This window comes from Seriola aureovittata, chromosome 24, assembly GCF_021018895.1.
Source record: "Seriola aureovittata isolate HTS-2021-v1 ecotype China chromosome 24, ASM2101889v1, whole genome shotgun sequence".
Taxonomy (NCBI): domain Eukaryota; kingdom Metazoa; phylum Chordata; class Actinopteri; order Carangiformes; family Carangidae; genus Seriola; species Seriola aureovittata.
In genome coordinates, this window is record NC_079387.1 from 9,785,090 (window position 1) to 9,796,959 (window position 11,870).

Below are 11,870 nucleotides of genomic sequence, written 5' to 3' on the forward strand. Positions count from 1 at the left end.
TTTGTTTGTTTGTGAGCAAAAAAAATACCAGTTTAAAGCTCGCGCTAAACGGTTCAGTAACATGCACGGAGATATAAACCCACAAAGTTTAAGTATTCAGATTCACCGGCATCATAGACAAACAAGATGGCGACTCCCTACCTGTGTAGCGGGCGTGAAGGTCAACCATCTGTCCATTCGTCCATTATTTCTGTTCCTTTGGTCCGTAAGTGTCCACAGGAACAAAAATCAAAAGGTTTTTCTCATAAAAGTATTCCAATCTCTCAATATCTTCTTCTTCTTCGATTTCTTCTTCTTCGATTTCTTCTTCTTCGCCTTCTTCTTCGATTTCTTCTTCTGCGCCTTCTTTTTCCGCTGCCTTCTTCTTCGCTTTCTTCTATGCTTGTTTACTTTATTATGAAGTCGTTTTTTCTTCTTCTTACATACAGTCTTATGGTTGTAACCAATCAGTGACCCAGCTAACCTTTTCTCTGCTTAGAGAAAAAATAAAATAAAAAAACATCAATATCTGATGGGATAACTCTATTTTCATGGTATTAGGACGGTAACCATTTCACTTGAGAGACAAAAATAATAATTGTTATTTTTATATACATACATAGAATATATAATAACATACGTACGGTTCACCCTGAGCAATATACTCAGCAATTTACCACAGATATGGGGGCTAAAGGAAAAGTGGGGGAATCAATAAAATGGTGTAGTGTAGCATAAATTAAATTTTCGACGCCAATGCCAATTTTAATTTGAAAAAAATATACTTTATAAAGTCACAAAACAACTTCATATTGACTGCAGAGTTATTTACAGGTATTCCACAATCACACTGACAGGATGCTGGATGCATGTTGTCAAACTTCTTTTCTGCATCAGTCCTTTAAAGGAATCCACACTCACTAAATTACACTCACAAGACTTCCAGCCAAAGAAAACGTATAAACAAAGGTCTAACTTTAAATTCAAATTTTACAGCATAACTTATTTACACTTAAAGGGCTGGCACACAGTTCCTGCCCAAGACAAACCAAAACTAAATGGTGGTCTGCTTTCATCCAGCTTTCCTTGTCCATGTCTGAGTGAGTGAGTTTACATTATGTCCATTATGAGTCTAAGAGGTCAGAGGAAGGTGTCGGACAGTTTTCACTCATGCAGCAGGCATGTCACAACCTGCCTTCTTGATGGTGGTTATGTGGAGCAGCATCCTGGTCTTGGTCAGCCAACGTTCCCAGTGGAAAGTGCTGAGGAAGGCGTTCCTAAACTTGTCACCTGACAGAGTGTACAGAGCCAGGTTAAAAACCGTGTTGAGTCCAGCCAGAGGCCTGGAGACAATATACGCTGCATCGACAACGAGCTGCATCATGTACGACGTCTTCCGTATCCGCGTTTCTATCCGCAACACACGCAAGATGTGATATGGCAGGAAACACACGACAAACACCACCAGGATTAGCACGGTCACGCGTCGCGCTCGCACACGACTGGGACTGGCCGTGTAAGGCCCCTCTGCTAACTTCCTCACTATACCGATGTAACACATGAACACCACCACGAGGGGAAGAAGAAACCCGAGTGCAGTGAGCAGCCAGCTGTACCAGTGCACGTTGTTCACGGGTTCGGTGCTCGCAAAGTCCAAGCAGTAGGTCTTGTTGTCGCATTTAACCGGCGATATAATCACCATAATAGGAGTGGTTTCAGCAGCAGCGATGATCCAGACAGCTGAGCACGCACATATACCCCAAAACTTCTGCTCCACCTGTGCTGCCCTCAAAGGCTTCGCCACCACCACGTAGCGGAAAACAGCAAAACACGTTAGGAAGAGGATGCTCCCATAGAGGTTAAAATGAAACCCAAAGCGCACGTAGCGGCACATGAAGTCGCTGAGCGTCCACGACTCCCCGCTGCTGTAGTAGTAAACCAGGAAGGGCATGCTGAGGACGTAGAGGAGGTCGGTCAGCGCCAGGTTGACCATGATGATGCTGCTGCTCTTCCAGGGACGCAGCTTTGTCAGGTAAATGCAGATGGAGGTTACATTTCCCACCAGGCCCACGATGAAGATGGCGGTGTAGGAGGCGGGCAGGAAATAGCGTCTCATCAGTTGGTCTACGTCGGTGTAGTTGCTGTCTTCTGTCTTGTTGCAGATGGTGGCCATAGCTGCGCCCTGCGGAGTCAAAAACACAATATTACAAACTAAACGCAATCCGCAAACCCGTATTAAGTGATTCGTTTTCGACCATTTGTGGGTGAGAAAACATCACCGAGTTGATATTGCTAACACGTCGACACAAGTACACTCTGTTTGGGTCTCCTCCAACTCTTGAAAACATCTGGATTTTTTTACTTGCTAACAGCTCCACTGGTTTCACAAGCTACTCACTCACTGGAAACCAAAACATTTAAGCAGTGCGCCCTAAAACCAAAACAATGAGCTGAAAGATGCTAAAACGCCCCAAAGAGTGGCAGGTTATTGTGAACCATAGTTACGTTTTGTTGCTAGGCGACATCTAGTGGTCATAGTGATTACGACAGTAGCAAAGAGAAAAGTGTGGCGACGTAGTTGCTGCTGTCGGTTCAGGTTTTTTACTTTACAAATTATTATTTTAATTTTTTTCAATCTTCAATAAAGTATTATTGATCAGAGCATCTTTAATGATTTTAAATATGAACAAATGCTGCGTTTTTGGAGAGTTAATGGATGTTTTGAGTGGATGAATATCTCAGTTTAAATGAATACATGTACAGTGTATGTTTTTTGGGGTGAGGGAAAAAAATAGAGCGAGCGACTCGTCGTTGCCTTTTCCCTCACCTGTCATATCACTGTCAGTGGCAATTACTGCCTGCAGAAGGGAGGAGAGAGGAGAGGGAAGAAGAAGAAAGCCGAAGCCGAGCAGACTCGGAAAGAAACAAACAATCAAGCAAACTCAATTGGAAAGAAAGAAACTAAATCCTCTTGTTTTCCGGTCGACAGTCTGGCGAGCGTCTCAGGATATGACAGCACCTTTGGCTTCCTGGCTTGATGGCAGCATCCTGTAATGCTGTCAGTACAATCTCCTCTCATTATGGATGTGAGGAGACGTGCAAGGCGTCATTTACACAGAGCGTGTACGCTCAGATTTCACACGGCAGGAACTGGTACTCATTAAAATGATTATATCTGTGGACAAACACATTTTATCCAGAAGCTGAATAAGATTTGTTCATTTTTTTTTACTCACTTCCAGTTACAGTGTCCTCATCGGTGCTCGTTCCCCTCAGCCTTCAGCGTCTCATCTCTGTCGTTCCTCCTCCCACTCACTCCTCTTCCCCTCCAGTTATCCACACCCAGGGGGAAACTCCAGAATACTTTAGTGTGAAAGCCCACCGTTGTGTGATTCACCTTTAGGCCATGTGCATCAACTTCCTGGTGAGATACTTGAGCTGATAAAGCTGAAGAGTCACTCTATTTACACAGATCAGGTATCAGGTGAACTTGCAGAGAACAGGGAAAAGCCAGTCCGGCAAAACACTCATTACTTGTTGTCGAATTAAACTCTTCAGTGCACCTTTTGTTAAAGAAATAAAAAAGATCTTAGGTGTTTCTATTGAGGTCTTTGTTATTTCTTCAAACAGGCATGTGAGCACCTGAGACTGACACTGCAGAGCTAAATTTGGCACAGACACAGACCGTGGTTTCTCATTAAAGCGATAAGGAAGTTTAAAGATTTCCTGAATCATTGTTTCAACGAGTGTCATGACTAAGTGTTATTATTTTTTTTCTTTCCCTAAACTTAGATGTATAGTGTTAAAATACATCATGTATATGTACAAAAAAAAAAATCTGATTCAAATTAGCTCTGAAGCTACGTTTCAATCAATACTTGTCAATTCCAAATGAAATGCTGAAACCTGGACACTGTGTCGGATACACAACTATTCCTCCTGACCTGTGCACATGTTAAACGTCATTGTGAGCAGATCTTAAAGCTGGCACCACGGTAACACACACACACACACACACACTGGCTCCCAGTGCAAGAGACTGATTTCTATCAATCAGTAACAGCACGTGTGTTTCTGTTGTGCAGCTGTATTAAATTTAATAAAGGGGACACAGGAGTGTCACATTATCTCCATATGAAGTTAATATGATTGGCGTGTTAGCATCAGTTGCTTATGAAGCGGATACAGAGCAACATAAACGTCCATCATCATCATCATAATAATAAAAACAAAACAAGTTCCCTTTGTCTTTTTTTTTTTTACTTTTTATGTGGTAAAACCATGTTAAACAAAATATGAAAAATCTATCTCAAATATTGCAAATGCAAATTTTCACACATGAATTTATTATTTTTCTACTTTTTCACTTAAAATATGTTGATTTCAAAATGTAAAACAAGTTGCGTACCTTTTTCCAGATCAGGGTTCAGTGTCGGTGTCAGCAGAAATTCAAACTACAGTTCATCACTTTAAATAACAGGTTGTCGCTCTTTCTTTCTTTCTTTCTTTCTTTCTCTTAATTATTCATTTTTAAGCATTACACATCTTCCCATCTCCTTTACAGCTACAGCTTTACAAACCAGACTGAAAACCTTTTGATTTCAGAGAGGTGTAATTCCCTTCATCCGATCAATGTTACTGTAAGAAAAGGGGGAAGTGAAACTGCACAGACATACCTCAACTTTTCCAGTCATCTTTGACAAATACTTGCAGTGTAGTAACCCGCGGAAGCTGATTATGCCGTACTTAAATGCCAAGGCTACTCCTGCTATTAACCCTGCTCCACTTCCTTGTTTGCCTGAAAGAACAAAGAAGCTACAAATATCTGTCTTTCCTGCCTCGGTCGCCCTCGACACGTTGGTACGGTCTCTGTCACTTTTCTGTGGATCAGACGAAATCAAAACAGTAACAGAAGCCAAAGTTTACGAATGTTTATTTTACAAAAGAAGAGCTAGAAATGATGTAAACAGAGCTTTATAGATCAATCTAAATTGTGGATTTTTTTTTTTTTTTTTTTTTTTAATACTGTGGATGGCGGCGGTCTTTGAAGCGGCAGCAGAACCAAGTGTTTATAGTACAGATAAAAATCATCTGAGTTCTGAGAAAAACGAATGTCAAAGATCAACTTGACACAGAAATCCGAGTGCAGAGGATGAGATGCCTCAGAGGCGGCTTGCTGGGGATGGGTGGGAGGGTGGAGGGGGGTCTCGTTAGAGCGGTTCTGTTTACAGCTTGGGCATCCTGGCAGCATTGAGGCGCATGGACACACAGGAGGAGCCGGCAGCGTAACGCATCTCCCTCAGCATGCCACTCCACTGCTTCTTATCATCCTCGAACCTACCGCAGCGAGAGAGAGAGAGAGAGAGAGAGAGAGAGGGGGAGAGTCAGACCTCAGGACGACGACAGTAGTGAACAGGGAAAACACATCTGGATCTTACAGCTTCCCATAAGTCGAGAAAGACTTACTGCCAGACATCGGTGACCTCTGTGGGAGCCACCTCCTTGTTCTCCATCTGAATCATAGCGAAGCCGCCCACCGCGTACAGAGAGCCGCTGTTGCTCACCAGGTTGACAGAGCTCCTCTCCTGGGGAAACTCTGTGAAGGGCTCCCACCTGAGGAGACACGACAATAGGAGAAGGTCAAGTGTAAGATGGAGCTGCCTTTTGTACCTTGGTACATTTGTTGAGCTGCTGTGGAGATATCTGAGACATATGACATTATGAAATTATAATACTAAAAAAATGTAGTTGTTGAAACTCATTTCATTGTTATTTTATTTCATGATTGTTATTCATATATTTGTTGAAATTCAGTTTTTGGTTGTTATCTTTTTTAGCTGCTGAGAACAACTGCTTCTGCTAATTTAGCCAGTTAGCTCCTGTTAGCTAACTGACTCGCTTTTATTTAGCGAAACAAAGCTCAACATGCTATCTACCTAGCTAGCTGTTGTGAACTTGGATTGTTACTCAGCATCAAAGTGAAGAACCAGTCAAATAGCCAAGTCGAGTCTGAATTAATAAGCTAGCTGTGTTTTGTTTCTGAAGAGAAAGACGAAGAATTCATGATAAGAAAAACAGTATTTATATAGCCAACGGAAGCTAGGTAGCTAGCTAGCATTTAATTAGCTTGCTGGGTGGAAGCATGACAATTTCATCATTACATCTTTTTAAATAACTGGTTGAATTATTTCATAATTTTTGGTGTAATTATATGTTATATATGTATTTTATGTATGCAATTAATCCATATGTTCCTGAGAACTTGGGGATATGATATCTAAATGTTTAAATGTTATATATATATACACAATGGTTTAGACTGGACCATACTTGTTTGTTGTGAAGTCGTAGGTTTCACATGTGGCGACGAGGCCTTCCTCATTGACTCCACCCGCCACCACGATCTTGCCGTTGTGGAGGACGGCTCCGAACATGGCTCTGGGAGTCTTCATGGCGGCCATCTCCCTCCACTCTGACTGCTTGTGGTTGTACGCAAACATCTTGTTGAGAGCTTTGCTGTGGGCACACAGGGAGGAACACGGTCATAAAAAAAGATGTAATCATTTGGAGTAAACTGATTTGTAAATATGATTACCACAGTGTTTATATTTCCCCCCCAAGACATTTAAGCAAAAAGACGAATCACAGATAAGAAATAAGAAAAGAAAAGCCGAAATAACCAGTTTTACATACATATACACATAAGACAGTTTGGTTTTTTGTCCATTTTATTATCACAACATATAGAACGGGGCATGATGAAAGCAACACAATGTAATTTGGAATAATACTGGATTTAATTGATTGAAAACGTAATCCGTTCAAGAATATCAAGTCTCCACAAGATGACTCATCTGGACACAGCAGATTAATACTGTTTATATTAAAGATAGATGGAATTATTCAGCTCAAATTTTAGACAATTTATATGAGATTAGATAAGAATGCGATATTTTAAATCTCCATAATCTCAGTCTATGATTAGAAATATGATGCACTCGCACTATGATGTTCATTTTTGTTGCGTGGTTTGATGTGAATGTGCACATACATTTGGGAATAAAAGCTGTTTTTTTTTATCATATATATATATTTTTTTTTATACCATGTCATTATTGCTTCATAAACCTATGTTTTTAAAAAAAAACTTATTTTTATTCATCTTATACGTCTTTTTCTGTCATGTTTTTCGGGCGTGATTAATCAGTCATTTTCCTTGTGGAACTTGTGGATGAAGGCGTTTCCTTTTGTTGTCCCCTGGCAGCTGAAAAGAACTATAGACGGTGGAGCCTATGATACGTTATAGTGTTAGATCCTATGGTTTGTTGACCTTTATGTTTTGTGGATCACACTGCAAACGTCACAGTATGTTACGTTCAACGTGACACAACAACAGTTGCACAAGATCCGTGTTTTCCGTTATATTAACATATCAGACCGTCCCGGACTGCAGCAGTGTAATTGTTGTCTATAACGTGACATGCAGCCCTGCAGTCTGTCAGGATGATAGACTACAAACAGCTGCAGCTCACTATGTAGGGTCACACACACACACACACACACACACACACACACAGACTCATTTACTCACCTATCATCTGTCTTCCCTCCAATGCAGTAGACCATTCCTTTGTGGGAGACGACAGCATGGCCGTGGATCTTCAGAGGAAGCTTTTTGGTCTCACTCCACTTCATCTTGCTGAGCAAAATAAATAAATAAAAAGGACATTTAAGTTAATTCATTCAGTGTTATTTTGTTCCCTTGAATTTCTTGCTGATGCTTTGCTCAGATCTTCAGAGCACAATCAATCTGTATTAAATAAATTAAATATTCTAATATAAACAGAGGAGAAAACATCTCTATAATTACTGAACCAGAGCAGATTAAGAGGGTGAGATCACATCAAACGATGATTAATTATACATAAACACCACATATTACCTTTTTCTTTTCTTTTTTTTTTATAAAGGAAGCAATTTTATTAATTTCCTCAAGTTAATTATCACCTGGAAACTTTACAAAAGGTGAGGCAGTGCGAAACAAAGAAAAAAGGGAGGCTAAAAATAGCGATGAAGCAAATGATATCACTAACTCAACATCGTAGCACATCACAGAATCCAGGGACTCATTGGTCTGGAGGTCTTTTCCGGCTACGGCGAACAGGAAGTTCTCGCTCTCTCCGATGTTGAAGAGGCATCTGGGAGAAGGCATGGGCGGCAGCGCGACCCAGTCAGAAGAGAGAGGATCCAACTGTGGAGAGAAAAAATAAAGCGGCACATTAAAACACAAGAGCGGGGGAAGCGCCACGCTCAGAGCCCATTAGCTCCCCCATAAAGGAGGAAATGAATCATTGCACTGTCTGGTATCCACATATTGATTATGCTGTAAACTACAGGTATTTAAGTGTGTGCTACCGTGTGTGTATCACTGAGACCTGATGAGCAACATGGGAAACATTTCCCATCTCTTGCTCGCAGAGGGATTTAGGAAAAACTGAATCCCATTCATTTTTGTGGCAACAGCCTGAAAATGTATTTGAATTTCTGTCTCATTTTTCCTCTGGTTTGTTTGTGGTTTGAGCTCCGTGAAGGCATCGAAATAAAAGACAAAATAAAAAGGGATGAATGAGTAAAAATACTCCCTAGGAAGCAAAGCTTGTTATTAACACTAAGTGCATTATTTTCATGTATTCTCTCAGTTTTATTAAGAATAGTTCACCGTGTTGGGAAATATGTTTATTTGTCTTCTTCCTGAGAGTTAGATGAAAATATTGATACCACTCTCATGTGTGTGCGTTCAATATTTAAGGCTAAAGCCATCACACAGTTAGCTGAGTTTAGCTAAGACCGGAGGCAGCGGGGAAACAGCTAGCATGGCTAAAGCTAACTAATTAACATGTTATATTATTGTTTAATTTCATTAATATCTAGTATTTTTTTTCTTCCTACAGTTACATCAAATTAAAATCCAGTATTAGCACAAACTTAACACAACAAATGACTGCAAGGTTAGCAGTGGGGCGACCATCAGGGATTACTGCATGAACACCTTGCAATAAATGGAGGTTTTTTTTCTTCCCACTCTCTCGACGTTGCTTGAACGCAGCATTAGCTGAGCGTCTCCTCTAAATCAAGCTGGAGCTTCATGTTTAATGTGCATACAATGTTTAATTTAAGATATGAGAGTGGTGGTATCGATCTCATCTGACTCTTGGTAAGAAAAGGTATGTTTCCCAAAAGTATTAAATTTTTCATGCAGTATTTTGTAAATGCAGAAGCAGTTTCAACCTTCTTACCAAATAGAAATAACACTGCAGAGGCACGTCCTTGTTTTCCTCATCCACAAACAGTCCGCCGATGATGTAGAGCTGGTTCCTCTGTGACGCCAGGCTGACGTGGTTACGCGGCACCTGCTCCGACATGGCCGCCAGGAAGCACTCGTTCTCACTGACGTCATAGGCCACCGCCGCCGTGTCGTTGATCATCAGGATGAAGTCGCGCGCGTACATGCCCTGTCTGCGGGTGTCGTTCAGGAACCCGGGGAACAGGCTGTCCTCCTCCTCGCCTCCTTCCTTGTCGGCCCCCTCCTCTCCTTCCTTCTTCTTGGGTTTCTCTGGAAGTTTCCCCTTGTAGGCGTCCCTGATGACCTGGATCGTCTTCTGGAGCTCCGGGTCAGCCTTGATGATGTCGTCGGCCTCCACTTTGTCTTTGAAGTACTTCTCCGGCAACAGGCGGAAGCGAATGCAGTTGAAAGCATCCTTCAGGACCTTGATGCGCTTGTCCTTGTCGAAGCGGACCCAGGCCATGACCGCCTCGAACACCAGCTCCTCCTTCTCCACGTTCAGCGAGTCTCCACCGATGACGGCGAACAGTTCGTGGGGTGCGAGCCTGAGGAACTCCTCGTCTTTGTAGAGGACCTCGAAGCGGTCGGCGATGTAGTTGCGCGCAGCCACGGCGAGTCTGGGACAGTTGAGCACCAAGCCCATCCTGAAAATAGCCATGCAGTTGCCCAAGGACAGCTTCTTCTGCAGGTAGTTCACGCACACTGTGAACACGGAGGGGATCTGGAATCTGTTCGCCACAGCGATTATATCCTGCACGTTGTCATCGGTGAGGTCGATCTCGGCCGAATAGAGGTACTGGACGATCATGTCGAGGACGGAGGGGTTGACGTCATCCAGGACCACCTCCTTGGTGTTCTCCACCTCCTTCCCGTCCTCTGTGAAGAAGATCTCCCTGAAGTACGGGCTACAGGCGGCCATGATCAGCCGATGGCAGGGGAAGCTGCGGTCGCCTACCTTCAGGGTGCAGTCCACAAACTTGTTTTCATTCAGCAGCTCCTTCAGCCCGTCCTGGAGCAGGGTGCTCTGAAACAGGCGCAGCTCCTCCTTGATGGCGTTGGGGTCCATGCTGAGTCGGGAGGGGAAACGGCGGGCGAACAAAGGGGGTCCGTGGAGAGAGGAAGGAGGAGAGATGGTGGCCACAGGTCCTTTTGGCAGTCGGTCCTGGCTGGAAAAGGCAGAGCAGAGAAAAAGTTCCCAGTGTGAAGACCCTGCAATTTAATCCTGTCCCAGTCTAAATATAGCCCCCTCTGCCCCCTGCCTGCTCCTGCTCCGCTGGAATCTGACTGGGCCAAATCACGGCGCAGCACAGGCCTCGACCGGAGCAGCTGCTGCCACAGACTGAAAGAAGCAACTGGCTGCTCGGGCTGGGGATGTGCCACCGTGATTCAGCCAGGAGTGTCATGTGGCAGACAATGCTGTCAAAGCCCTCAAATAGCACGCCTCGACCCGAGCGTATGACTGGGAGGATATTTAGAGCGCTCACTGTCACATTCACAAGTATGTGTATTCTCTAGACTTTCATTCATTTGTTTATTCTTTCATTATTTCAGTCTGTTATCATTTTAGTCTTTGCTTACATACAAACCAATGTCTTCACACGCTGTAATCCATGTAACGTGACTAAGCTACCAAAGCTGTCACGATGCCTATTTTCATCAAGACCTCAGCTGATTATTTTCTAAAAAAGAATCCGACACAAAAAGACATTTCTCCGAGCCAAATGTTCAACCAGTAGTCCAAGATGAAAATATTTTGTTCAATTTACAACAAAGAAAAGCAGAAAATACTCACATCTGAGAAGCTGGAGGCAGCAAATATTGGGTATTTTCTTCTTCAAAAATGACAGAAAAATTATCAAAATGGTGGCAGATAAATGTGAGAGAGAGAAAATGTACAAAACGTTTGGATTTTCAAAGTCAAATTAAGTTTTTTAGCTTTTATTTGTTGTTATTTCTAGTGATTTACTGTTAATTCTATACATTCTTTCAGCACAAAGGTGTTTTAGAAACAAATAACTTTCGGCACATGGTGCAGTTCCTCACAGGAACCGCTACAGTCAATACTAAATCTTATCTTTTCTCATCTTGTCACTATTATTAAAGTGAGACTGAAGAATCTGAGCTAAAAAAAAGGGAGCAGAAAAGTTTGGGTGCAGCAGCTGTGAGAAGAAACAGGTGATAACCACAAACCAATCAGCGTGGTGTTGCCTTTCCCTGTCGGATGGATTATTGTCCAGCTGCTTCATTTTGTGCGTTTTTGTGACTGTGTGTGTGTGTGTGTGTGTGTGTGTGTGTGTTTGCTGCTCTGCACAAACACTTTAAAATGCACTTCAATCACCGAGATAATTTCAGTGCTGAAAACATTCCCTCTTCTTGAAGATAAACTGTGTCAATTTGCACACAGCCATGCGTTTCAGTACAAAGGGCTGTTAAAGAAGGCCTTTACTCATGTGTCTGGATCAATAGGATTGTATATTGTTAAATCTTATTCCTGCGGCCCTGATAAAGTGTGAGGAGTGTGTAGAGTTAGGTAACGTGTCTCCCGTGG

The 11,870-nt window shown here is 42.5% G+C and overlaps 2 protein-coding genes across 2 annotated transcripts; both read right to left on the bottom strand.

Moving 5' to 3' along the window:
- Positions 1 to 671: 671 nt before the first annotated feature.
- LOC130165268 (2-oxoglutarate receptor 1-like) lies at positions 672 to 4,745 on the bottom strand. Its single transcript, XM_056370371.1, has 2 exons — positions 3,216 to 4,745; positions 672 to 2,161 (listed from the first exon to the last, which is right to left on the bottom strand). Exon 2 carries the CDS (start codon positions 2,150 to 2,152, stop codon positions 1,148 to 1,150), a length of 1,005 nt encoding a protein of 334 aa, XP_056226346.1. The 5' UTR covers positions 2,153 to 2,161; positions 3,216 to 4,745; the 3' UTR covers positions 672 to 1,147.
- A 150-nt stretch (positions 4,746 to 4,895) lies between these two features.
- LOC130165266 (kelch-like protein 41b) lies at positions 4,896 to 10,565 on the bottom strand. Its single transcript, XM_056370368.1, has 6 exons — positions 9,276 to 10,565; positions 8,073 to 8,230; positions 7,571 to 7,678; positions 6,310 to 6,495; positions 5,446 to 5,592; positions 4,896 to 5,316 (listed from the first exon to the last, which is right to left on the bottom strand). Exons 1-6 carry the CDS (start codon positions 10,386 to 10,388, stop codon positions 5,205 to 5,207), a joined length of 1,824 nt encoding a protein of 607 aa, XP_056226343.1. The 5' UTR covers positions 10,389 to 10,565; the 3' UTR covers positions 4,896 to 5,204.
- Between the last annotated feature and the right edge of the window lie 1,305 nt (positions 10,566 to 11,870).